The 25,350-nt window shown below is 36.7% G+C and overlaps 1 protein-coding gene across 3 annotated transcripts; it reads right to left on the bottom strand.

The window, feature by feature from the left end:
- Positions 1-1,914: 1,914 nt before the first annotated feature.
- LOC124161241 (bifunctional purine biosynthesis protein ATIC) lies at positions 1,915-24,440 on the bottom strand. Of its 3 annotated transcripts, none has more exons than XM_046537529.1 (13): positions 24,203-24,440; positions 23,624-23,679; positions 19,910-20,116; positions 18,900-19,055; positions 16,880-17,012; positions 16,013-16,188; positions 13,108-13,268; positions 11,513-11,671; positions 10,952-11,170; positions 9,381-9,547; positions 6,915-7,018; positions 3,536-3,696; positions 1,915-2,325 (listed from the first exon to the last, which is right to left on the bottom strand). In XM_046537529.1, the coding sequence occupies exons 2-13, from the start codon at positions 23,643-23,645 to the stop codon at positions 2,206-2,208; spliced, it is 1,785 nt and encodes a 594-aa protein (XP_046393485.1). In that variant the 5' UTR covers positions 23,646-23,679; positions 24,203-24,440; the 3' UTR covers positions 1,915-2,205. The 3 variants fall into 3 exon arrangements, with proteins under 3 accessions (XP_046393485.1, XP_046393476.1, XP_046393492.1); XM_046537520.1 differs by lacking the exon at positions 24,203-24,440 and adding an exon at positions 23,762-23,884; XM_046537536.1 differs by lacking the exon at positions 24,203-24,440 and adding an exon at positions 23,766-23,845.
- Positions 24,441-25,350: the final 910 nt, after the last annotated feature.

The following is a 25,350-nucleotide window of genomic DNA, read 5'->3' as shown; positions in this document are numbered from 1 at the left end:
AAAAGAGTCCATCCAGCTCTGCGAAGGTCCCAAGTTACCTTAGCGAGGTCGAGGCTGTCGCCTTGCGAAGGTGTCAATTCGGGGGTGTGTGCTTGTGTCTGTGGTAGTCGCGTGGAAGTAATTCCCGTAAACTGCAACAGGAGGGCATTCTGGTGAAGTATTTTTTTGCTTATTCCTCTGACGAGTGGTGTCAAATTTTACGGCCATTTGAGAACCCCCTTTTGAATCCTCTATTATAGAGGCCGTAGAGCTCACTTCCCCCGTTCACCAACTATCATCTATCACAAAAACAATGTCTAAAGTCTTTCGCCATTGAATCTCATCGTTCACTGGCATTGGAAGAAAAGTCGTACTCACACCTGTCAGTGGAAGGAATTTACCAATGGTATGTGTGACTCCACTGTGGGGCAAAAGAAGATAGGAATTGAATGCAGCTGTTGCAAGAAGTTGTATCACCTAAATTGAGTCCCAAAAACACACCAAATGCATCTTCCAGATGATACTGTCTTAAATCTATTTGTTTGTCATGAATGCTATGAGTTTCCAGAGGACAGTACTTCCCAAAGTGATCTATAGATATTTTAAAGAGACAAAACAAATATTAATCAAAATACATAATAAACATGTCAAGTTTTACTTTTTCGGTCCACAAATAATTTGTTTTGTGCGTAAAATCATTAAAACGAAAATTGTAAAGTTACATCATTGGATTTTCATTTAAAGATATTTTACCACCTCTCACTGTTTTAATATACTTACAGGTAAGAAAATGATCGATTCAGTAGCTGAAAAAGGCTATATTTCATTATTATATTATAACTTAAAAGAAAATGTGCTAAGCAGTGCATGAAAATCTGGTGTGCCAATAACTGGAATTCAGTGTGTCAATAACTGGATAAAGTGTGCCAATAACTGGGATTATTGGACTTTTTAGACAATTATTTTTAGTAAATAGCTGTATGTATAATATAAATCGCTAACATGGGAATACTAAAGCAACATGTCTCTCAGATCTAAGGCAAGTTATAAATAAACTGAAGTTGTGACACAACGGTCACAAGAGTTAATTTTCTTCGTCAAGGTCCTTAAAGTGCCAATAACTGGGTAGTTTACCCTACCACCCCTTTTCTCTAATTATGTACATCCAAACACTGACAGGAAGGGGGCACATTTCATAGATATTTTGCTGTCAACACCCAAGCATCAGAAAACCATAATATCTTATTAAGTCTGCAATGCATTTTGTTCCCATAATGATGAAAGTTTCATTTACCACTTGCTACTAGTAGACATAATGAAATGTAGCTATGTACTTTGAATAATAGATTGTCAAAGGATAGATGTCCCTGGGCTACTGATCTTGTCAGTGGATGTATTGCAGATAGTAGAACCACAAGAGAACAATTGGGAAAGCAGGTGTGAAGGCAGTAGCCCCCAAATCCCTTGACTACGAGCCTAACCAAGGCTTGAGCCCAGGGATTGTTGAAGAGCATTGGTTGTATGGAAGTCTCTACTTTTCCACAAGACTCAGCAATGTTCTTTTTGGCCTTGATTACATTACTGTTGTATTTCTTGCTCAGGTTTTCTTCCTCTGATTGAATAATGAAAAAAAGAGAAGGAGTCTCAGGAGGAGAGGAAAATCCCCCCCCCCTCCGAATTTAAGAATGCTTTGTGCTGCGACGAAGTTATATGACCTTTCCCTCGCTCCACATTTCAGTCACATTTGGAAGGCTTGTGTTCTACACATTGCATCTGAAAGTATTCATTGTCATCCTTTGCTGAGATATCATTTGGTCCTCCTAATAACTGCACAAATTGTGCTGTCACCCAGGATAGATGCAAACATTGTGACTTTGAATTAAGGAAATAAACAGGTAAAGAAGGAAAAATAGTAAAGAACATTCTGATGCAGAATTATAAGGGCATACATTTATATTTTCAATGAATACAAGCGCTCTAAAAAGCAGAAATTACCAAATTGATATGTATGGCACAAATCTCGTATAAAGTTTACAAAGATATAAAAACATCTAAATTGTTCAAAATCAACAATATTCATAGAAAAATATCAACTTTCATAAAAATAGAGAAATGTTGAGCCTTTAACTTTGATGCTATTAAAATTGACAAAACTCAGATCTAAATTTGATAACAGTCATTAACAAAATTTTCTTTTTATATTAAGCTATTGCATGCAAAGTTTTCTTAGTGATGGAAAAGTCTGGTATTGGTATGAACCAATGAAATTCCATGCTCCTTACAAGCTTTAATTATATCAGCATCATTGGTTGATCCTGAAGGACTTGTGATATAAGAAACACCACTCTGAAAAGAAATACAATTCAATTAAAAAGAGGTAGGATATTAAATATCAACAGCGCAGCAATTTATCACAAATGAAATACTATCACTGACATAGGAGCCCAGTAATATGTCCATCTTTGAATTAAGTATCCACTGCTTTCCTAGCTTCATCGTGAGGGTCTCTCTTGATTAACCCATCTAAGATCCTCATTCAAAGATTATCCTTGTGTACTAAACTTTCCTGCTCCATATTTAACCTTAAGGGCCATATCAATTTCGATGAGTTTCCGAGGCTCATTCGATTGTAACCCATGTTTTCAGGGAAGAGTTAGTTTATAGGTTTTCCCATACCCAATCCAGCAGAATTTTTTAATGTAACACCATCATGTGGACTAACCTCTGTCTAGCTCCTACCATTATACCTATCTGCCACGGGTACCCCTACTGGATGTGATTGAGAATTACTACCAACAGTGGGGTCACAAGAATGCAATGTGGATAATTACTAAGGTGAACATTTACAACGGAAAAGCGTGCTTTGCAGCAATAGCAAAAGTAGATACCTCTAAGAAAGCGCAAAATGTAAAGTACCATGCTCTAAGGTTTAGAAGCCAATCACATTTTAAATACCATTTATTGCAATCTAGTAATAGTAGATTATTTGTAAGATTATACAATTCATCCAGCAATTTGACGATACAAATGTATGCCAGAAGAATTTATGCCTCTTTCATGGAATTGCTCCTTTAACATTTATTCACCACACTTTGGATTTAAGAAATATTAAATTACCAGTTTCGCTTTCACCAAATACCATAGCCTCAATCCATGAATTTAAAGAATCTGTGCCTTAGATCTTTTTTCCATCAGTTAAATTAAAATTAGCAAATTTCAGACAAAAATACTCAGGAGATACTATTTTAAAAATTGTGACTTTCTTTTGGAAAAAATTAAGGACTTCTATAGGCTCTACATATATGTATTGGTGAAGTTATAATGAAGGACATGTAAGGAAATGAGTGATTAGATTTTTACCCTTGAAATGAAAAGTTGAAAAAATCATAACCATGAAGTCCAAAAAATCACTGAAAAATATTAATGAAAATTCAACCATAATTCCCAGAATTCAAACTTTTCAAGGGCCCTTAGAAACCCTGAATAGGTTTCAAATGGGGCGGTGACAAGTTAGTGGTACAAGAGCCATTTCTTTTTATAACATAGATATCCTCACCTGCTTTGCTCGGTCCACATTGTCTCTGAATGGGAAAAATGCATCTGAACTGAGTACAACACCATTCATCTTCTTCAGCCAGTCTTTCTTGTCTTGATCAGAGAGCTGTTTTGGGACAACTTCATACATGTCAGCCCAAGTTTTTTCATCCATATCCTTGCCTGATAAAATGCAATAAAAAGGCAAAAGAAGCAGATGAGAGGATGGATCACCACAGGGTGTCTAGGAATGACAATATTATTAGTTCTGAACTGAAAGAACACAACCATCATACAGTGGAACCTCGTTAAAGCGAGTACGGGCTATAGCGAGACCCCCGCTATTACGAGAGATAGCCGATGCACCGTCAATGGATCCTATAATAAGCATGTTTAAAATTTCGTTTTTACGAGGCCCTTTTGGTGTTGGCTCTCGCCATAGCGAGGGTTTCACCGCCGGAAAAACTTACACCAAGACTCCTTAATCTCTGTGATCGCTAGCGATCTCTTAGAAATGAAGTTAATGGAGTGCTTAGTCTCAAATTTATGTGGTAAACTGTCGTTCGATAAAGAAGTATTTAATTTTGGTGAAAATATTGTGGCATTAGCATTCGCGAATGCTTTATCTTCTTTTGTTCCTCGGGCGGCAGAAAGCAGTCGTCAGCATACCCGTACGTCCATGAGTTGCATGAATAGAAAGCATTTGATGGAACACGCCGTGGCCAAAAAAACACCAAACACATCCAAGCGAGAAAATAAAAATAAAGGAGTAATATGAGGTATATTGGCTATTATTTGCACCACCTCCGGTAAAGCGACAATTCGCTATAGCGAGTGTTTATTGGTGCACCGTGGGGTGTCGTTTTATCGAGGTTCCACTGTATATACTTTGAGATATGTACATCTGTATGTCTAAGCACTTTTACTAAATGATAAATAGAAAAGAATGAACTTGTAACTAGGGGAAATCCCTTTGTGACATTACAGATAGAACCATTAACTTCAGCAAAAAATTGCGACTGGAGTCAAAGAACCTGAAGAGAGTAGCAGTCTGACCAGGGGCCATATTCTGCATCTCCAAACCGATTGGTGCAGCACCGATTCGTCGGGTGAGACATCATACTGACTCCCGGCAAGCAGTTGTGCGATTCTGTACAAACCCGATCGGTGCGGCACCAATGTGAGAACAGGAGATCGTCGGTAACCGTACTGACACCAAAAAGATGTCGGTACGGCCACCGCCTAGTGGGTTTCATGAACTCCAGGTGCACATTGTATGTTTTATTTTGTTTTCACCTCATCACCGAGTAAATAATGAGGTTTGCCACAATATTATCATTTTCTCTCACTTGGAATGTGCAACTTATATGTATTTCACCCAATCACAATTTCTTTACTTCCTAGTCATTACACTTCTTTTAATTACACCCAGCTCCATATTTTTATAACAATTTCCTTACTTGTTCCTCTAATATAACATTTAAATTTGCTTTTGAATCCTACGTTCACGTTCCATGGTATATGATTTTCGCATACTACGGTGCCAATGGCATACCTTTCATGAACTCCCTGGTGTGCATTATACATTTTATTGTTTTCACCTCATCACCGAGTAAATAATGAGGTTTGCCATTTCAAACCTTCAGTTGATAACATTTAGACGGAACTTACTTAATGACAACTAATTACCAAATCATGAATAAATAGCAATATACGGAACCAATATATAAAAAAAGAATATACGATCTCAAGGATAATTTCAATAATTCATTCCAGCAACAACAATCTCCATCACATACAAACTATATTGTGATCTTGAAATATTGTTTCCTTCAATTCTGTAGGCACAGCTACCACACATTATATAAGCATTGTTAACAAGTTATCCAATACCGATTATCTAAATCTAACAATAAGTCGTAATTTATGCAAATAAAAAGATTTAAAACGACAACAACAAACTGCATACCAATGAGTCTTCACTTGTTTTTACCCTTCTCTCATTGGTGGTGACACATCAGATGACTTCTAACTTCGGATATTAGATATAGTTATTCCCTGTTTGGGAAGGAGGGGGAACCGTACTGACTGGTTTGACACCGACGACCTTACAGAATGGCTGAAAGTGCCGTTGTCGGTACGGAAACCGTTGCCAGTAAAGAATGGTGTCCAGTCGGTGGGCTTGAAAGGGAAACTGATCAGTGCACTACCAACGAAATACAGAATACGGCCCCAGGTACCCAACAAGTCATATGTTAGCTCCTGGTCAGAAGCATGAAAGCCATGTTTAAGCAAGATAAAATATGAAATTAGCAGGAATTGGTTGATTGGTTGGCTACCCATGGGAGATGACCAAGAGCTAATGCATTTGCTCTTGGTCATCTCCCAAAGCAAAGTCTGGCATTGGAGAGTAAATTCACCAATGGTTGATTGCTGGATAGGAGAGATGCACTACAATTAACTAATTCCAAAACCATTGATGTGATATGGTGAGCTTAAATTCTATCTTCCTGAATTAATTACAAAGCAGTACAGATGTCTACAGAAGATCCATTCAGTCAGCTATCCTATAAGTTATCTTTAAGAGCAACACAAAGAACATAACATTAGAGCCATAGTATATTTCCAAGTCCGATAGAAGCGATAAATTAAGAGAGATTTTTTTCCCGAACGGATACATATGGGAATTCGTTTTCCCCTGAACGATTAAGGACTTTAATAAATGCTAGTCCCAATCTCCTTAGAGCACTTCATTTTTATGTGTAAATGGCTGGTGTCCTAACACCCCCTGCGACATGCCCTTTAGACGGCTTGCGGGGTATTATGTAGATGTAGGTAAGTACAGCGATATCTCAGAAAAAGTCCCACCACTAATGGCATTGCTGCAAGATACAGGAAAAGAAGTTCTGTGATACGTTATTCCCTGCTACTTTCTGAATGCAGTGCATATGATGTTTAGAAAGCAGAGGATATTTTAAGAACAAATGAAACATGAAAAAAAATAGTACTTCCACCGATTAAATTTATGGAAGGATGACGAAAATAACGGAAATGTATCTTGAAGCACAGTTTTGTTGCATTCACAACTGACCACTTCACCAATCTTCACCCTTAACCAATTATTCCCTCACAGTTCAATTATTTTCCCTAAGACAAATATCCCTGATTGGTTGAAAGTTCTTAACAGGTTTGTTTTCCCCGGTTTGAATCGTTCCGTAAGGTATTTGCACTTATGATATTGGAATGGTAATTCTCCTATCAAATCAACATGATCCTATAAACATTTAATCAAGGTAATTACCTCAAACAAAATATAAATAACCTCAAGCAACTCGAGGCAATATGTATAATTCACTCTCACCTCGCCACAAGAATAATAAATGGAATAAATTCACACTTACCCACAGTACCATTGACATAGTTATCAATGGCATTTGAAATCTCAGCCCTTTTCACTCCTTTCTTGAACTTCATATTGATGACATTTGGATGCTGTCTCAGCCACCTGCAATTTCAAATTTATAATGGAATCTAAGATATTTTCTTCTCAATTCGCTCTTTTGGAGATGACATACAGTAAAACTTCCATACAGTGAATTCATTACGACAAAGAAAATTGTGACTTTGTTACAAGGGGGCTGAGTAAACAGAGGCACATATTGGGTTGAGTTGTTGTAGGATGAGCAAAGAGTTACGGTAGATTGAAGAGGTGAGTTACAAACATAACAGCTGCAGAGTACAATCTGAAAGGGCACTTTTTGAAGAGTCGAGAAAATCTGACTGCAGCAACAAATAGTGCATGTGCATAGCATACTAAACCACTTACAGTGGAACCTCTTTAAAGCGAGTACGGGCTATAGCGACACTCCCGCTATAACGAGAGATAGCCGATGCACCACCAATTGACCCTATAATAAGCGTGTTAAATAATTCGTTTTTACGAGACCCTTTTGGTGTTGGCTCTCCCCATAGCGAGGGTTTCAACACTGGAAAAACTTACATCAAATTAATCTCTGTAATTGCTAACGATCTGTTAGAAATGAAGTTAATGGAGTGCTCAGTCACAAATTTATGTGGTAAACTGTCATTCGATAAATAAGTGGTTAATTTTGGTGAAAATATTGTGGCATTAGCATTCGCGAATGCTTCATTTTCTTTTGTTCCTCGGACGGCAGAAAGCAGTCGGCAGCATACCCGTACGTCCGTGAGTTGCGTTAATAGAAAGCATTTGATGGTAGAACAACATGGCAAAAAAAACACCAAACACGTCTAAGCGAGAAAATAAAAATAAAGGAGTAATATGAGAGTGTCGAAATTAATTTATCTTCCTATTCGCTCAGCAAAATTAAAAAAAGCAAAAGCGCCCAAGGAATGCAGACGATGAAGAGTTGTGAGGAGCTTTGTTCGGGTGGTTTTGCCCATTCAAATCTGCGGGAACTTCTGAGAAAGGGGCTACGCCCAAGCCTAAAGCGGAGTATTTCAGGGATAGATTGCGATTCGAGAATTTTAAGAGTGCGGAAGGTTGATTATACTAATGCAAAGCACCAAATCCTCTCATAATTGCTGGTGATGCCTGCGGTGTAAATCCGAAGTCGTGGAAGAAAGGACTCCGATCATAAGTATCTTTAGAAGTATTCCCCGCGTCATATAACATAGACGAAACGGAACTTTTTTACATACAACTCCCCGACAAAACCCTTGCAGTATGAGGCATTTCTTGCAATGATGCCTCTAAAGGTAGGTAGTGCACCTTAGCGATGATGTAGGATGTACGAAGCAGTGATACTCAGCGTGAATTGTCCGGATGGACGTATTTATTCTCCGTTGCGGATTTACAAGGGTGAACTATTCGCGTCAGTGGTCGGAGTCGTACTGGTGCTCTCTTTTGTCACGTGGGTGGCCGAGCATCCCCTGGTGGCCGCTGGAAGAACTCACAGAACAACTAACTCTGGTTTGGAGTGCCGTGGTAAACTCGGTGTATTATTTCAAATACGTCACGAGCGTAACACACAAAAAGAAACTTTTTTCAACAACGGCAATTTTAATCACATCATTTTTCAAGCTTCACAAACTTTTTACCATAGATGATGAAGATATTACATTATCTGATAGAAAAAGTCTTCCAAGGCGGGAACGTTATACAACCTTCCACCGTTTTCGCCTGTAGAAACAAATGTAATGCGTTATTTCACTTCACTGCCGCTTAACGTACAGAAACAATAAACATACACCAATGGAAACATTTGAGGCATTAAATAACCGCGATACTGTTTTATCAGTTAATTTTTGAATTTTCAGTGGAAAATGCCAAAATAATAGAATGATCACGTAAATGAACTAATTCAGTGCATAGAAAAATGGCTTCGTCGGTTGTGCATTGGCATAATGATTGACGAAACAATGCTTTCGATGATTTTTATTCAGTGCGGCGCTTATAAATTGTTTGAATAGTTAGTCGTTGTTTGAGTAAGGAAATTTAGTGATGCAAAAAGACATCGCCTTTCGTCTGGATTTATGCTTACGTTTATCGGATAGATGTTTATCTGTCGCCGCACCACTCCTGTTCCTGTATATCTGTTCGTAACAGGTATATTGGCTATTATTTGCTCCACCTCCAGTAAAGCGACAATTCGCTATAGCGAGTGTTTATTAGTGCACCGTGGGGTGTCGTTATATCGAGGTTGCACTGTATGTGGCTGATAGACTTACTGATGGAATTTCACTAAAAGCTTTCATTAGCATTGAAACCGATTCAAACTAATCTTTGGGATTTCTTTTTCATTCCTTTTGTAAAACTAATGGTAGAAAATTGGTTCAACACGATAGTGTGAAGGGCAAAAATGAAAAAGAACAAGAAGTATCCAAACCAGTTGTCAGCCTTATCTCCAGCAAGCCTGGTGCAATGGATGCGTGACTGCTGCCCAGCTCCAATACCAATCACTTGGCCATCTCTAGCATAGCATACTGAGTTTGACTGAGTGTACTTCAGAGCTATAGTTGCCACAATCATATCTCTCACAGCAGATTCGGCAAGCTAAAAATACATTACATTTATAAGTTTAAACCTGGGATTAAAGTAGGAAATATCAAAAGTGAGAAGGTACACAGTGACATTAAGGACTGTTTCATCCTTGAAAATTATTGATTTTCTTTTTTAAATTGATTTAAATTATTGATTAGGTTTATTAAGACGACAGGATATTCAAGTTGATCAATTTTAATACTTAACCAGAAACAAGATGGAGAACGTCATTCTTAAAGAAAGACATTAATGAACAACTTCAACACTGTGTTAAGAAGAAAAGATAAACACAATGGAATAACAAAACTAAATAAACAAAATACAAACGTTTACATTGCACTTAAAGTAAGAGAAATTGCTCTGTACAACAAAAATTTAGTCTAATTAGCATACCACTCTAAGGCCATTTAATATCCTTATTGAATGACTATTTCATCATGAACATAAACAATTGTAACATGGCCAAGGAAAAAACACTTTTCACTATGATTATACACTTCTCCATATCAATGTCTAGAATTAACTTTTCATTCTACAAGTATATATAACTTCAGTCATTGAAATGAGAACAGTAAGGAAAAATTTGATGAATTCTGACTGCATCAAACGGAATTTTTTCATAACTTGCACTATGTATACCTTAATTTAATCATCAAATGCAATTAATTTGTTTTGAGTCGTAGTTGTCATGTTTTAATAATTTTAACTATTGAAATGAAGTCAAAAACACTCAATGATGAGGAAAAATAAGTTATACTAAAAAATAAAACATCAAAAATAAGCGCAAAATAATTGGCATCCTACTTTTGGGACATTGACCACCTGAAACATCTCAAATTTAGATTCACCAATAGAGAAAGAATACAAACTAAATGTATTTTTTTGTGAATTTGAATATGGTACAGGCAGAGAAATGTAATAGGAAAAAAATAAGGCAAAAAAGGAATTAAAAAATTGGGTATACCACATATTAAACAATTTATTCCCATTTCAATTCACATCCCAAAAATTTGTCTTCAATGGGTTAATAAGGAAACCTTATCAAGGAGATTATTAATTCCCCAGTGTAATTGGAATAATACCATAGATATGATTTTCAAAATACACTAAAGAGTACATGCTACTTGAAAAACAAAGGTATTTGGAGAAAGACTAATCAGAATAAACATAGAAAGTGAGGATGATCTTAAGATAGAAATGCCATTAAGGAAAATAAGGTGAAAGAAAGGATGACTTTCAAAGATGAGATGTTAAGTTGGAGAGATAATGAGGCATAGAAAGAGATTAAAAATGCAGACACCAAATGGAAGTAAGAAATAAAAACACTAGGAAAAGATGAACAGCATATGAGTAGAAGAGTAACAAAACCCAAACAAGTTGAAACTGGTTTAAGATTGAGAACAAAAAAATCCTTACTGGTGAAGTTCCAGCCACAACATTTCCAAACAGAGCCTTATCAATCACAGCATCATTTCTGCGCTGTTCCAGAGTCAGGCCAAATATCACTTTCTGTTCAGTCAATTTTGGCTCATATTCAGGATCCATCTGGAGAACACAGTATGCCCCTCCCTTTTTTTTCTTCAAAATTTCTAGGGCTTCAGGAGTATACCCAGGGGCAATAATACCATCAGATACCTAAATACAGAAAGATATTTAAGGAAATGAATTATTTAAGAAAATACTAAGGGAAAATTCTTCATTATTATAAATTTACAGTTAATTATTAATTTCCAGTATCGTGTTCACGGATGTCACACAGCAACAGCGGTAATAATGGAATCAGTTTTTACAAGAAAATTCCCTAATATTTATTTCAATATAACTTTCACTGAATTAAAAGGAGTAATACAATAAAAATGTACTGAATTAGATAAATGTAATTAAAATAAATTGGTAAACAAACTAAAAATAGCTATTCTAATAGGTAGTCTATTTACTATGCAAGATGAATAAAAATTTTATCATTTTCATAGTTACCTCTCTGGAGATAATACGTGCAGTTGGGACATCACAAACGTCCGAGAGAGCAACAAAATCACCAAAGGAAGACATCCTGTCAGCACCTCGAGCACGAGCGTAAGCTATGGCTAAGGGAGTCAGCTGCTCCATCATATCATCCACCATGCACACCTTGGCCTATAGAAATATATAAATTGTGCTTTAGTAACTCTTTTATCTATATTAAACACAAATGCTCAACATCTGAAGCCTTTTTTTCAATACCATACACTGCCAATTCTTGCACACTAATAAATTTACATAGAACAAAAAATTTGTCTCCAACTTCACAAAATTTACTTTCCTTTCCCATCTGAAATTCTTGTGCAAAAAAAAAAAGAAATCATCCGTAACTGATTTTGCGCAGGACAAATATTGACATTTCCAACAGGCATCAGAATGGTGACTAAGAAACAAGAATGGGACTATATTTCTATGAATTTTTCAAATTTTTCCCAAAACTGAAAACTCAGAATTAGGGGGGTGGGGAGGATATTTGGATGAGGACTATACTTGGAGAAATACGGTATATGCCCATAATATATCCATTTACTTAACCTTTTCGCGCCGGACATTGGGTGGAGCCAACGGGCATTTTGATATTCAGAGGACCTGACGTCGGGTATAGCTTTCACATGTTTTTCAACGCAAAGGACCAGACGTCGCCTCTGTCCGATGCGAGGGAAGGGAAGTGACTGCTGAGATTGCCAATGTTGGATGCATTCAGGCCCGGCCTTAATGAGTCCTTAGGGCCACTCCTCGGCAATTAAGCCCGACCCTCACACTCATTTATGACCATCCTCACTGCAGGAATCCGTTGGGAAGTGGTTATACTGTCAATAGTTTTTTCAATGACGTATTTTGTGCATACTACAATTTTTTTATACTTTGGAACGAATTCTTCATTTTGTTCTGTGCATGAGCAATTTTTAAATGAGATTGTAGCGTTAAAAATAATGAACTTTGGGGCTTATAGCCTTAATGCCTTGTATTCACTAACTTTGTTGTTATTAACGCTAGAAACCAGTTCAAAATTCCACAATGCTTAAAAAAAATATTTGTGATTCTTTTAAAAGAGTAAATTATTGAAAATCAAATACAATGTATGGTTGAAAAAAAAACACTGGTAATGGAATAAGTTGACCGTGGATTTGTGCTATGATAGGGTTAGAGTGTGTTGCGAGTGTGCAATTTGTGTATATATATTGGTATGGTTAATTTCTTGGGTTAGTCTTGATAATGCAGCAGTGCAGCGAAACATGTCGACTCTAGTGTAATAAATTTTTTATGTGGAAAGTGCAAAGTGTTTCACTTCATATCTTAGAGTGTGTAGTCCAGTGGCCAGTGTAAGGGATGGGTTGAGCAGGGTCCCAAATCTGAGTGACAAAAATACCCAGGCAATTCACCCCCAAAAAAAAGAGCTCCGTAATGAGCAGTTTAAAATATTCTCATGCTACTCATGGCACAAAAATGTTTTCCAAATGTAGCCGCTGGCAGGAAAGGGATAACATAGTTTCATGTTTTTCCCACAAGCTCTATCAACATCAGTAAATAACAAGAGGTAGGATAAGCACCTGTTCAATAGTAAGAGGAGCACCAACTGCAGCACCAGCAGGGCTGACATGCTTGAAAGACGTAGCTGCAGGGAGACCAAGAGCTTTCTTCAGCTCTCTGACCAGCTGCCATCCATTCAAGGCATCACAGAGATTGATAAAACCAGGTGACCCATTGACAACTGTAATAAAATATGAGGGAAATCTAGATAAAAATCCAAAGAATATACAGCTCGGTTTTACAACTTCAAAAGCAAGAATAATATAATTGATATCTAGAGTCTAATTCAACCCTACCTTCCTTGAACATTTCCCTCGCTTATACAAGCCAGTATAAATAGCCAAAGGTAGAATTATTCTTATTTGGCAACTAATACGAAATGGACAATTTATAATCAAATACCGTATAAGCTTGTGTAAGAGGCGCACCTTTTTTCCCAGACATTGCACCCGAAAATGGGGGTGCGCCTCTTACACAAACTTCTTATCTCCTCCCCTCCCCTTCTCCGGTCGCAAGTCCAAGGGGAACTGAGTGGCCTTGGTTTTCAGCGTGAGTCAGTCATCTGAAACCCTGGGTCAAAATCAAACGGCAGGCAGGGGAGTTTATCCCTTAGTGACGTATTTTTAAAATGCTCCTGTTTGAATTTCTTGCAAGCATCGCGCCGTCACGTCGGTACCCCAGAGGTGAACATTGAAAAGATCGCGCGGGGTGATTCGCTCCGGAGCGCGCGCTAAATTTACTGCCACGAGTGGGCATCCCGCGGCATTTATACTGCATAGTGTAATCGCTAATCAAACGTATAGAAACGCGTCGTTTTGAAGGACATACCTGGTTAATAGTCAACATCTGTCTTGCCGAGCAATTTCCATTACGTTGAGCACCTGATTTTTCAAAAATCATCTTCAGACGCCAATATGAGGATTTTTGCAACTGAAAATTATATTGGTGTCTAAACCTGCGGTTTAAAAAATTCGAACGAGTGTGTTCATTGTTGGACTAAATGGTGGATAGAAGAAATCGGAAATGCTTATAAGTGAAGAGCGCTGAAGGCGAGGTCGAGGGGAAGGAGCGCGCTCCCTCCCCTCCGTATTTCAAGCTACGAGGCTATGAGCGAAGGAGCAAGGGAAGAACACGTCCGATCTTGCATGTGACGTCGTTGCCTTTAATGCGAAGGGGCGAAGGCACAGCAATGTGATATACGCAGTTTGCGTTGCCTGAAGTTTCCAGTCCGTCTCGTCTTGTTTGAATGCGCTTATGCTACGCTTGTTTCTTCCGAAATTGTGCTGTTTGGACTATGTTGAATTTTAGTAGCCTTGTTTTAGCAATAAATCTTTGTGTCAATCAATTAGAGCTCAAAAAACTTAAATGCTGTCAGATATACATCGCGTTCGGTCAAATTCTTTTTAGAACCTCGTGCGTGTCTTACGATTGCTGAAAGATATCGAGATATCTCCGAGCTCAGAAGGTGACTCACCTAGCATTTGACCTCCAGAAACTCGGAAAATTGAACCTGGTAGACCGAAAAAGGTCAGTTGGTGAGATGGGGTAGGGATGAAACACGTTTCAATTGTTCCCCTGTAACTTGAAATTTTCCTATTTTCCTGTGGAGTCTCGGAAAGGAAAAAAACGGCAGAGGCATTGGCTGATGGAGGGCCGAGTGTAGTTTCGTTAGGCCCCTTGCACGCACACCGATTTTGGAAAGCCGGTAAAATATCGGCCGATATTTTACCGGCGAAGCGATGCTTGCACACACGCCAGATTTTTACCGGTCAAACGATAAGTTGCTATGTTTTTTAGCCGGCGCCGGCGATCCACAGTGACAATGGCCGGCAGCTAACCGGCATTTTGCCGGTGCCGGCGTGTGGTCGGTACGTGTGCAAGCTCCAATGCTCTCCCATTGTTCACTATTGGAATGTGGACGGCCGATATTTTACCCGCCGTCCAAAATCGGTGTGTGTGCAAGGGGCCTTAAATCTATGACGTGGTTATTATCCTACGGCGCTGAGATTTCCCCGATTGTTGTTCAATCTCTTTGGAAGGTTCATGCTATGTGCCTGTCGTGTTTTGCCCTAAAATTTTCTACGGCTGCAATTCTATTGCAATACTTCTGCGAGAGCTTTTAAACAAAATTGTTCGTGAGTAGGACAAGCAACGTAGAGCGATGGCGTATGCAAAGAGAGGATCGGAACTCTTTCTACTCCCTCTTATGCCGCTATCACCGCCGCAGTTATCAAAATTTCCTCTTTCAAATAGTACTGAAAGAGGAAATTTCGATTACTGTCGAAATTCCAGGCATACATCTGCAACACCGCATGATAGGATTTAAAAAAATGCCGCAAAATTTTTTCTTTACAGCTTCGATCCTCAAAATAGGGGTGCGCCTCTTACACGTGTGCGCCTCTTACACAAGCTTATACGGTACATACATAATTGAATGAATATTAAAAACTAAACTTGCCAGTCTCCACAACTGTCCTTATGAAATTACTTCAAAATGGTATTGGAATTGTTAAGACTTCAAAATTGTAGACATGTCTAGAATGTCATGCGGAGGTGTTGAAGCACCTCCACATAATCACCAGGATAAGTTGATTCATTCACACACAGCTAATCAGTTAGACTTGGTGATGATACTGGGACAGAAAATCCATAAAAATTTACAAATTTTGAGAACAACCCATTAGTATATTTATTTCTTCATATCAGTTGATGTTTCACAAAATCTTGCCCAATACAGTTAAATTAAATTTCATTAAATCCAGGAAAATCCTCAACATTAGTTATGTAACCAAAAAATCATCCCAAAAAACTACATAATTCGTAAGTTTTTACTAAAAGTTATATCAAGCCATGGTTCTACAGGTTATTCAATTTAAATATGAAATGAAATGCAAAGCAACAAGATATAGAAGCTATATTTCATACCTTTCAAGGGAAGGGATTCCAATTTTGTGAATATTTGAGCTGGCTTTTGATGAGGATTCATACCATAGCGCAATGTCAATTGTGACACGCCACTGGAATGCTGACGACGGAAGTAATCTGAGATAGCTAGATCATATTCTGAAGTATGGGTGAAAGCTTTCAAAGCCAGGACTTTCCTGTTTAAAATTAAAAAATATTGTCAGAAATATGGAATTTAGTATAAACCATCGTGAAAATTGCAAATTTTGAAAACCATAAGATGGACAACAATGACATTATTAGAACTTGAACATTTAAGAGAAATAGGTAAACATAGCCACATACTGTAAAAGTATGCAGACACACAAAGACTTCTTCATTCTTCTAAAGAAAACTTTGTTATCTGGATAAATTAACCAATCATGAATAGATATAACAGAGTCCTCACTTCTGAGGATGCCCAATTCATTGGTGCGTAAGATAATTACAGTTGCGTGGAAAACAAAAAAATTCTCTTGTGCGTCAATTCCTTAGCTGATCGCTACCCATTTAACTAAGTCTTTGACCCTTTCAAATACGTAGACCTTTACGCTTTATAGTACTAATATGGACATGTTAACTTCAATCACCTGTAGTGCAGAGGTCTTTGGATTTGGCAAGTGCAATGTTTCCTAGATTTTTATGTAGTCTGATATCTTTGATATAAAATAACTATGCAATAGAATTTCAAAAATCATTATCATACATATGTATGCATGCATGAAAATATTTCTTCAACAAATACACCCATCATATAAATAAAACTTTTAAGGACAAAAACTTAAAGTCAGATAAAAATTTTTCTCAGAAAAATAATGAGATAAGTAATCATGAATCACAGCTCTTTACCTTGTGTCAATAGATGTGTCTTTGGTAGCACCACTCTGCATTTCCTTCAATACCTTGTCATAGTCAGAAGGATCACAAACAACAGTTACTCTCTCGTAATTCTTAGCAGCAGCTCGTAACAAAGTCACTCCACCTTAGGAAAAGTAAGTAAATTATTAGTATATTAAATATAAGTAATAAGAAAATATAATAATAAAGTGAGTAATTATTTATTTCATTAGTGAATGAATAAATAGTGAAAAGGGAGCAACTGATGTACAAATTGACAAGAATAAAGATCAATTACCAATTATTTTATACATATATATCAACTGGAGTTCAGAGAAAATGGATGACAATAAGAGCACCAATTCATGTTCCCCAATGCCTTGAGGATACAATTTGTGAAAAATAGGAACACACCTGACAAAAAGTTGACCTATCTTTTCTTACAATTAAGCTTTGATTGAACACTAAAACCTAAGATGACAAAGCTCCATACTACAGTGGAACCTCGTTAAAGCGAGTACGGGCTATAGCGACACCCCCGCTATTACGAGGGATAGCCGATGCACCGTCAATTGACCCTGTAATAAGCGTGTTAAAAAATTCGTTTTTACGAGACCCTATGGCGTTGGCTCTCGCCATAGCGAGGGTTTCACCGCCGGAAGACTTTCATCAAGACTCCCTAACCTCTGTAATTGCTAGCGATCTGTTAGAAATGAAGTAAATGGAGTGCTCAGTCTCAAATTTATGTGGTAAACTGTCGTTCGATAAATATGATGATTGACGAAACAATGCTTTGCATGATTTTTATTCAGTGCGGCGCTTATAAATTGTTTGAATAGTTAGTCGTTATTTGAGTAAGGGAATTTAGTGATGCAAAAAAACATCGCCTTTCGCCTGGATTTATGCTTATGTTTATCGGATAGATGTTTATCTGTCGCCGCACCACTCCTGTTCCTGTATATCTGTTTGCAACAGGTATATTGGCTATTATTTGCTCCACCTCCGGTAAAGCGACAATTCGCTATAGCGAGTGTTTATTAGTGCACCGTGGGGTGTCGTTATATCGAGGTTGCACTGTACATAGTGGTTACCAATATCATGAAATTTTTAACTATCATCTACTGTTTAAATTACTAAAGCAATGTAACCATCACCAATTCATCCATACTAGAATACACACCGCTCTAACAAAGATATCCTCAGCCCTCATAGGGGACTATTTAACTTAAGTAGATGAAGAATTTCTACTTCAATAACATTAATTATAAATTTAACAGAAAGAATAATAGAAGAAACTAATAAGCTACTAAATAAGACAGCTAAATTATAAAGGAACAAATAAAAATTTAAAACAAGCTAACTCTCAGACATATTGACTGATAAAAGTCCTTAAAGCAATGCTTGAACAGGACTTGGTTTAAGTTAGCAGGAATAAATCAAAAAGATAAAGAATAAACAAGGAAGAAATACAATTATTATACAATACTACAAATACAAATATTATATAATACAGGGGTATTTACAGCACAGCACAGTTGATATTAAAATATATTTTCATTTATTGGTTTGAGCAGCCTGGAATTGGTTTGCTTGGAATTTATGCACCCACTGGGGAATACACCTGATGAAAATTTGAATCCTCTTTTAATTTCTAACAATCTAGCTTTCATTAATCATAAAAGCTAGGCTATGCAAAAGCTGGGACTAACTTCCATTTCACCGAGCGGATACACGTATGATGGTATTTTAAATTATTATCAACAACATTGATTACTCATACAATGCTACCTTCACCAATTACATATTCTCTTTTCATGATTAACACTTTCAACTTTCATCACCCCTCAACAATCTTAACCTGTATTCTCCTACCCATCGAAATACTCAAGAATACAAGATGCTAGATGCTGAATCGTTTTTTACTTTCCAATGGGGAGGACTGCAATGGATGCAAAAAAATAAGGGATTTATCTGCAAAAAAAAACTTTAAAATAAGAACTCTCACAAGGTGCGTGTCATGCTCAAGACTTACCAATATCAATATTTTCAACGGCTTCAGCTACAGTCACACCAGGCTTTGACACAGTGTCCACAAAAGGATACAAATTACAAACAACTACTCGGATCATCTCATAATTCATTTTTTTCATATCAGCTTTATCACTTTCCGTAGTTCGGGAGAGAATACCTAAAAGAAATAGAAATCAAAACTGTGAAATCAACTACATTAGCAGCAGTGCTATTGAAAATTTTGCAAAATGTGCTAACTTCAAAACGCAAGTTCAACATTTACCAAAGATTCCCACATTCCAAAATTAAAACTTATTCTTCATATCTTTACAATATAATTTATGTAACCCTTAAATGTGAAAATTTTATAATGTAAACTGCAACTTTTCCCTTTTTCTCATACTTTTTTCATTAAAGAAACTGACACAATTTGAACAACACAGTTCCATCGCAATAGGGAGGCATCAATAGACATCATTTCATTCAGTAAATGTGGTAATTTATCAATTAATCCAGATAAGGAAAAATAATGATTGTAATTTTTTTATAAGCAAATGCCATTTGTGGTCCATCTCGTGTCGGAGTACAATAAATGCAAACTTAGTTCAATTTTCCAGTATTTTAGTGATAATGAGCATGTTTCAATATGAACACCTCAAATAACAGAATGCCAATAGATCAAATTACCCATTTTGACTGACCACAAACCGAAGGCAGTCAACTTGAATGAAGCATCATAGTCATGATTTCACAAATGCCTGCATCAACTTGAATAATGCATCCATTTGGGAAACTCTTATGCCAGGGAGCTTCTCAAACTGTCAACAATCTTACCATCACCACACTAGCAATGCTATAAAACACAAACTTATTTCTAAGACAAAACAAATTATTGCAGTTTGAACCTACATACATATCTCTATTGTTTGCATGCTTCCATGGATATCAGCAAACATTTTTCAGTAGAGGTGGACTAGATTCATATTAAGCACTACGTAAAACAATGCACTAAAAATGAAAATGCGTAAGTACCTGCATGTACAGCAGGATGTAAAGTTTTGACTCTTCCCCCAAGCATTTCTGGGGCTCCAGTAAGTTCTGAAACATCTTTCACAGGCAATCCAGCAGCGCGCAGGGAGGTGGCAGTTCCACCTGATGCAACCAGTGTTAATCCTAGTGCTTTGTGAAGGGTTTGAGCAAATGGCACTAGGCCTGCCTTGTTGGACACGCTAATGAGAGCTAAAATAAAAATGCAAAAATTAGACCAACCGAAGAATAGAACACAAGAGTCAAGAGGGAAAGCAAAGATGCACACATACACACACTGATAGTAGAATAGAGACAAGGAAATTGGTGCAAGTAAGTGATGATGAGCAAAACAATCCTATGTAGTGTAGTGATCCTTTTCATTGTTTGTAAGTGTATATTGTATATATATGTATTATTTTTGACAATGTCTATTGTGATTTGTATCATTTAACGACTAATAAATTGATTGATTGATTGATATGGTCTAACTACACATTTATCTTTACGGCCCTATTCAAGAGAACGTAATTTTATCTGGATCTCCAACAATACATTCTCATACACTTATATCTTACTCCATTGGCTAAAAATATTACCCAATTCGAACCAGTAATGCTGCCCAGAAATTCGACCAGAAATGTGCTTTATGTTGTGAGGGTTGCTTATAGTGTTTTTTCTCCATTTCCATGGATGGGAAAATCATAAATTTCATTAAGTAAGTATGCCAAGAGCATATTTGCATACTTCTGAGTCATTGTTGATTTCTAATGAAATAGCTATACTTATTTTGGCTTGGTCTCGATAGATGCTCCTTTCTAAAAATTTGATTTTTCAACAAAAAATTTAACTCCAAGACACCTGTGGTACATATAGGTTAATACATATTATTCAATTTTGAGAAATGTCATGCCCAACACCCTGATCTCAGTCCACAAATTCTAATATTTAAGAGTTAGAGGAAAGGTAACCCTGGACTTGTTGTCTCCTAAGAGGAGGATGCTTGTAGGGAGTCATTTAAGAGAAAAAAATTATGACTCCTCTTTAAGACCCTCCCCCAAGATTTGCCTTATTCCTTGATGATCTATAGAATTTAAGTGCTTAAAATAGTTATAAAAAAATTTGAATATTTGAAACTGATATGTCGACTTCCATGGCCAATGATCTCATTTATAGGTGTAATTTTGGGAAAATTAAAATGAATTTAGGTATATTGTATCTCCATAGTTCATTTTTATATTGGTTATTATTTTCATTCTGGTTCTCTTTTTTCATTCCATTGACTCTCATTATGAAAGGTAATACTTGACCTCAAGTGAACTTATATGCATGTCTGATCAGGGAAGAGAGAGAGTAAGATTAAAGTCCTATGCTACGGATGGTAGAGCATGAATGAAAAAGAAATAGTATGCACCATTTCATTTGAACACATTATGTGATTTTCAGCTGAGAAGGATCTTTGGTCAGATAGCCATTTCTTGCCTTTTATATCACTCTTACAGAAATTAGTTTAAGGAGTTGTCTGATGAAATCTCTGATAAATAATGCTGACTTGTGCCATAAAGCTAATTGAAAGATGTAGGTGAGTCACCCTAAAAGAGAATTGTCAGCAATTATGTTGAATATAAAGAAATTAAGGAAACATGTTTGTCTCATAAAAGAAAAAAAGTAAAAACCTGAAATACTTATAGTGGCAGTCAAAACACCACCAGTTTTTATTTCACAGTATATTGGAGCACATATTTAACACCAATAAAAAAAATTGGATGAGTTAACTACTCTGCCTTTTGGTGAAAATTCTGAAAATATTTTTGAGCTAAAAAAAATCAATTGTTGAACTTATTTTGGCTGACATAGCAACGCAGGGGGAATAAAAAGACTACTATGGAAGCTACCTACTTGCACAGACAAGGGGTCGAAATTTCATTCAAATATATTGCGTGATTTCTGAGCTATGAATTTTTACCATGAGCCCTGCCCTCTGGAACTTGAATCCCCCTACCACCACTTCTGAGCAAGCATCTCAAACTTCGACCCCTCATGCCTTGTCCACTATGAGAGTGAAAGAGAAAATCTTTTACATGAGTTATTAAATAGGCTGTAGTAGCTAGTGAAAAAATTTTCATTTGAATCTGAATAATTAGGAGTCATTTTGAAAATCTTGTGGGTGATTAGACATAGAATGACCCATGTGCAACGGTAGGGTTAGTTTTAGCCTTTGAAACTTCCCAACCGAGAGAAAAGCCTCATGCTCATGAATGGCCTACCTCTCAGCAAATGCTGCCCACACAACCATCCGAGATGGACCCGGATCTGTGTAGTCAACAACTGAGCATCAATAGGGTGGTTTCCTATCATTTTATGGCCTAAATCGAAAGATTATTACTCCTGGAGTACGTATTTCATGCTTTTAGAATTTTAAATGATGATATCTATTTTTTGCAATTAAATTAAAAGTGAAAATTTTCAAGCACATGAAAACGCGACGGCTAAGTATGAATTCTGGGAACAGCCGATGTGACGTCATTCTGGTTCCAGCTGCCACCGTATGAGGCCACCTTGGTGCGAGGCTATGAGCATCGATACGATGCAGACTGCTAGCAGGTAGCACTTGGTTTAAATAAGGATTATTAACACCCTATCAAATGAAGGAAACTTTCCGAACTAAGGCAATTTTAATAGGTAATTATTAAGAGATATTTCCCTTAGCTCTGTGCCTCATGAATGTTGTAAAACTCCTGACCACTCGTATTGCATCTAGGTCCCTGTGATGTCATGTGGAGTGGCATCGCATGGATGTCAATCTGGCCTTTTTCAAATGAGCTTAAAATTGACTATTAACAATGGGATTTCTAAAACAAAACAATTTAGTGTATTATGAATACACTAATGGTAGGTAACGAATCGCAACCAATGCTTTTCATTTTCTTAGATGAAGGAAACTACCCTATTAACTGTGCCCTCACCTGGATGTCTGAGGAAGGGATTGATTTTTTGGGGTGTTTCCTATCCTAATTTTTTTCTGCATCTAACTAATTATGGGGACAGAAACAAGAGTCGTACAACTTTGATAATGTTTTCAAGTTCCTACCAAGGATGTGCAAAGATGCATTACCAACTGTAAAGTTGTGCCTAATCACTTCTGCATCAAATAAGAGAGACATAGTCTTCCAGTCAGCAATGCTCCTTGTGTATACATCATATTGATATCATCAAATGAAGAATGATCCTCAACAAGACCTTAATAAATGTAATGCGCCTAACTTCAGTTCGACAAGGGAATTACTTGTTTTTGGATATTTTAAAAATTACATTGCTAATACCCCCAATTTACTGAAATAACTACGAAAATTAAATTGTTATCATGAAATCGAAGAATAATAATTACTGAATCAAATGAGAAAGAGGTATGTTTAATGAAAACATAAATATGCACTTACTTTATCATTATTTAAGAAGAGGTAAAATTAAATTTGAATCACTGGCACTATATCAGACATGGATATCATCAATAATGAATTTCAGCAAAGAATAAGCACCGTGATTCATGTTTCATAATGTAAGTAGTAACGGATGTACAAAGACCTAGTTCCAAATATAAGATATACTAAATCAAAGTACACTAAAATTTAAGTTCAGAATCGCATTACTTCACAACATGACAAAAATGCAAATAAAGAATAAGGATGATAGCCGACCAACTAAATTTTGCCCACTCACCTAAACTTCCTCCTGAAGCCATTCTGCTAGAATCTAAAAATTCGAGTTAGCACAACCTGCGAAAAATACCAAAATGCGATTAATAGCAACCACTGAAGTAACTGATGCCTTCAAATAATCATACAACAATATCCATACTTAAGAAGAAGATAGCGCGAATACCAAACCCGAGCAAAGAGCCGACGCAAAAGAAATTTTACATCACAATCAGTTACTCAAAATAAATGACGCACAAGGATATGGTGAACTTCGGGGCAACATAGCAGTTGCATACAAAGGTCACAACCTATCACCACAGAATAGCCGGATAAACTCATTAACAAAGGTCAGAAGCAAATGCATGCCCTCACGTTCACGCTCAAGTGAAGGAGATAAGCCCTGATAATTCCTTCCCATTTCACGTTCATGCATTATATTTCGAGTAACGAGTTACATAACGTGATATTCAAAAGAGCTCGAGGGTAATACTTACTGAATGGATATTTTATGATTGAAAGGAGGCAAGTGACTACAAAATATGTCGTGATGACGCACGAATGATTAAAAACTAATTACACTAGTATATAAACCAATACTTACTCCCTTGACACTTCAATTAAAATTGCCAGAGGCCGGCTTTCAGCACGACTTGCACCAATTTGATCAACAGGTGAACAAGATTGCACGCTGTGCTTGTGTCACCAATCTAACCTGAATGATAGTGATAATTGCATAACAATTTGTCAAATATTATTTATATGCGTTTTGCCCATATGAGGCTACTTCACGTACTTAATTACAATTAAATGAGCTTATTTGTTTTTTAAGGAGAGGAAATGCTTGCAACTATCTTATTTGCATTTAAATTATTTTTTCTTTATTTTGTGTTGGTCACAATGGATGTAACAAACAAACAGCGCTTTTGCAAATTTAAATTTGTGCGCGCGAGGATTCAACCGGGGTGAAGTGGCGTTGACTCGCGAAACTAGCAAATGTGGGCCTGTGATAAATTCTATCTGTATAAAATAATCTGCTATTATAATTGATACATAGTTTAAGTCTAATTTATCGAAGGATATGACTGCATGGCAAATGTTGCGTTTCCATCTTCCTAAGCTCTCCCAGACATCAATTTTCATTATATTTTGGAGAAGATCAATCAATTTATCAGTCATTAAATGATGTAAAATCACAATAGACATTGTCAAAAGATACATACAAACATAAAAAAGACAATAAGAAACAACCTTGATTAAATTATCATTATATTGAAGAAAATTATAACAAAAATAATGCGTTAGGAACTGCACATTATTATGGCAGGTATCATGGTCAAGGAAAAGTGATAACATGTCAAAATAATACGAGCAGCTATTGCATTAATGTGTGGTAAAAGAGAGGAAATCAAATTTAATTTTTGGTTGAAAGTTCATAAGGAAATACTTCGAACATATTCAATTTAACCAAACTCCCCTAAGTTCTAGTCTTTGCATGAGTTAACTTCTTAGATGAATCCACCAACCAGCTAAATTGCCTTTTCAAAAAAATCTGTCGATTGACATGGAATCAATACCCTTAGCAGCAATCAATATCCCAACAACATCCAGAATATATTTTATCCTGGAACGAGTGGTGGCTATACCTTAGAGAGGTTTTACTGTGCATCCATAGTTAAAAAAATAAGTTAATTGCCCTTCTACTTGAGTCATGAAAGTAAATCACGGCCAAGTAATCTGATAATTGGATTA

The sequence above is a fragment of the Ischnura elegans genome, chromosome 1, assembly GCF_921293095.1.
Source record: "Ischnura elegans chromosome 1, ioIscEleg1.1, whole genome shotgun sequence".
NCBI classification, from domain to species: Eukaryota; Metazoa; Arthropoda; class Insecta; order Odonata; family Coenagrionidae; genus Ischnura; species Ischnura elegans.
Note: the sequence above shows the minus strand (reverse complement) of the source record. Positions and strands in the feature narration are given on the sequence as shown.